We start from the raw sequence: 3,577 nt of genomic DNA on the forward strand, positions 1-3,577 counted from the left end.
GCCACAGTATGTTTTTAAGTTATGTAGCAAGATGATCTGATTCAGCCACAGCTATGTTTTCCAGTTACTTAGCATGATAATGTCTGATTGCCACAGCTATGTTTTTAAGTTATGTAGCAAGATGATCTGATTCAGCCACAGCATGTTTTCCAGTTACTTAGCATGATAATGTCTGATTACCACAGTATGTTTTTAAGTTATGTAGCAAGATGATCTGATTCAGCCACAGCATCTTTTCCAGTTACTTAGCATGATAATGTCTGATTGCCACAGTTATGTTTTTAAGTTATGTAGCAAGATAGTGTGATTCAGCCACAGCATCTTTTCCAGTTACTTAGCATGATAATGTCTGATTGCCACAGTATGTTTTAAGTTATGTAGCAAGATGATCTGATTCAGTCACAGCATGTTTTCCAGTTACTTAGCATGATAATGTCTGATTGCCACAGTATGTTTTTAAGTTATGTAGCAAGATGATCTGATTCAGCCACAGCATCTTTTCCAGTTACTTAGCATGATAATGTCTGATTGCCACAGTATGTTTTTAAGTTATGTAGCAAGATGATCTGATTCAGTCACAGCATGGCTTCTAGCTTCGTAGCAAGACAATCTGATTCAGACGTAAAGGTTTCAGTTTGTTTTTTTTTGCAAAATAATGTGTCTTAGCTGCAGCATTTTTCACAATCAAAGAGTACAATAATATATTTCTAATAAAACACAAGTTCCAATTCCTCACGAAGGCAATCCGTGTTAGTTGCAACATAAGTTTGAGAAATTTTAAAAGTCAAATTATTTCAACTTCTTAATAATTTTTGCAATCACTCAAAAAGTCGATTTCCATCAGTGGCAGATGTTTTCCTCCAGTTTCAACATGACACTATGCTTCAGTTATAGAAGAAATGCTTTGGTTTTAGCATAGTGTTTTCCAGTTACTCTGCAATTAACTTGCCTTCAGTGTAGCATAAGTTTTCAAGCACATACCAGAACTGATTTTTTATTTTTATTTTTGGTAAGCAGGCTGCAATAAAGGTAATGATTTACTAAAAGTTAGAATGATCACGATCTTGTGACACGATTATATATATATATATATATTACATCACATGGTATTCATTACACTTTATGATAAAAGTTACATTTATGAGTTCTGGTTTAAATACCATGTGTCCTATCAAACTAACTAACATTTACTAAACAACATAAGTAAATGCTTTAGGAAAACTTGTTGGTGAAAATAATAAAGCTTTTGATGTCCATTTATACAAAAAACCTTTTGACTATTTCTAATCTTTAACAGTTTCCTTTAAGAAATAAGTACCCATTTGTCTTAGTATTGAAAAAGTAAGAAAAGACACACAGTTTGTCAAGGTCTTTTTGAAATCCAATATTTCCATCAGTGAAAGGACTAACTCTAATAGTTGTTTCACTTACAAACTTGTTGAGCGTAATGTTAAAAGATGCAAGGCTACACACACACACACATGTAACTTAACACTTGTTACGTCAACTTGTATGGAATAACAACATCTAGCTTGACAACTTCAGATCAAATTAAATCATTTATTCATCAGTTTAGGGCTAAGTATTCAAGAGTCTATAAAAATATGATCTCATGACCTGTTTCATTGATTTATTTTATATGTAAAAAATTTTCAGCACATTACCTTTAAAATGGAAATAAAAAGACCACACAACATTTCTAGGAACACGTTTGAATATGTTTATGAAAAGGACATAAAAACAAACTAAAATAATTATATTCATAATTCATTTGTACAAAAAACAACTTGTTGTTGCATTTATAATTTAATAAAAAAGAATGTTTTGGATATAATACATGCCTGTCAGAAATAAATCCAAACACAATACTTCCAACACTTGTCCCCACATAGAACACCGTCTGAACCCAATAAGGAAGCCGATCATTTTCACATACCCAGTTTAGCTGCAACAAAAGAAAATAATATAAGCAGCAAAGTAGTAACAAGAACTAATGCAGTTCAACAGTGTTCCTTTTCTCCAAAAAACACGTGTTAATTCAGTCCATGCTGTAATAATACGAGGTATATGATGTGAAACATTTTCATAAAATAGTCATAAAAATGTCATATTTCAATTGTAAAACTAATTTACTAAAATAGTTTAACGTAATGCATTTCGGTTCACACGTTTATAAATGGGAAGACTGCTGTTTTATGTGAAAAATATCATTACATAATCACTGATTTCAAAGTTTTATGTGAACCGGGCTAAAAAAAACTTTAATTTCTCTAATAATAAGGAGATTTATACACAAGTAGTAATTACACTTCTTGGTGTATGAGTTAACACTTTGATGCACTGTCATTTAAGCCCTTATTTCTTGCATAACTTCCTCTACATTTTGACATATATCATGAACTCGTGTTCTTGTGGATTCATAAGATCTGAAAGATTTTTCCTTCCATCGAGGAGAAAGTATACACATCTTTACACATACTTAGATAACCATTTCCACATCTAAATGAAGCATCACTCATATATAGACTTGGGGAGATAGTATAGAACATGTCCACTCAGAGGTAGGTGCTCTTTTAATTCTTAAAACATAGATTTCAAACAGGTAACTAAGCTTTTTCCTTCCATCGAGGAGAAAGTATACACATGTTTACACATACTTAGATAACCATTTCCCAATCTAAATAAAGCATCACTCTTACTTAGACTTGGGGAAATGGTATAGAACATGTCCACTCAGAGGTAGGTGCTCTTTTAATTCTGAAAACATAGATTTCAAACAGGTAACTAAACTTTCGAACATTCAGTGAATTTAAATTTCAAAGCTGACAAGGAAGAAAGATCTGGAAGTAGGCAAGAGACAGTTTCTACCATGAAAACAAAGGTGAAAAACTTAAACTGTAATGGAAAGAGAAAAAAATATTTGATTAAACAACTTTAGATAGAAAGAAAACAGGAGCTCCTAGAACACGAGTTTCATCATGGCATTGACATTTGTATTGATGTCTAAAATATTCGGATAAGCACACAAAGAAATTTCAACTGAAAGTTCATATACACATACATGTGGAATATGATCAAATCATAATAATATAATCCTATAGATTAAAAAGCGACAGTCATGGACAATTCTACATAGGTATGGAAAAGTCCAATAAAGTACAACTATAAGAATGTGTGTAAAAGAAACAGAACTTTAAGAACTAAAGCTTTAGCAACCCACCTGACAAAAGAAACGATGTAAATGAAAAAGAGCAATCAAATAAAACAATAGAATGGGTGTACAAATAAGAATGAAATTTTATATAGGGGCATTTAAGTACGTTTTCTTATCAGTATAAGTACGTGTTGAAGTGTGTGGATCCTTCTAATGAAAATCTCATAGATCTAACAAACATCTTGAGAAAAGGAATTTGAACGATATCTCTCTGAAGCATTTTGTCTCTGTTTCTTTAAAGGTAAACTGGAACTGTCAATAATGATTACCTGGTACAGGAGTAAGTCCCGCAGTTTATTTTCATTTAAAATACTTAATATTAATTATTGTGATATAATAATAATTTACTGTTGTTTAACAAGC

General features: G+C 31.6%; 1 protein-coding gene across 3 annotated transcripts in view; it reads right to left on the reverse strand.

Moving 5' to 3' along the window:
* LOC106471115 (carcinine transporter-like) overlaps positions 1 to 3,577 on the reverse strand; it is a 29,348-nt gene that overhangs the window by 16,912 nt on the left and 8,859 nt on the right. For all 3 annotated transcript variants that reach the window (XM_013931704.2, XM_022399733.1, XM_022399734.1), the window contains exon 3: positions 1,842 to 1,945. In XM_013931704.2, coding sequence (XP_013787158.1) covers positions 1,842 to 1,945 — 104 coding nt within the window. The remainder of the gene's footprint in view (positions 1 to 1,841; positions 1,946 to 3,577) is intronic.

The sequence above is a fragment of the Limulus polyphemus genome, unplaced genomic scaffold (genome assembly GCF_000517525.1).
Source record: "Limulus polyphemus unplaced genomic scaffold, Limulus_polyphemus-2.1.2 Scaffold4416, whole genome shotgun sequence".
In the NCBI taxonomy this organism is placed as follows: Eukaryota; Metazoa; Arthropoda; class Merostomata; order Xiphosura; family Limulidae; genus Limulus; species Limulus polyphemus.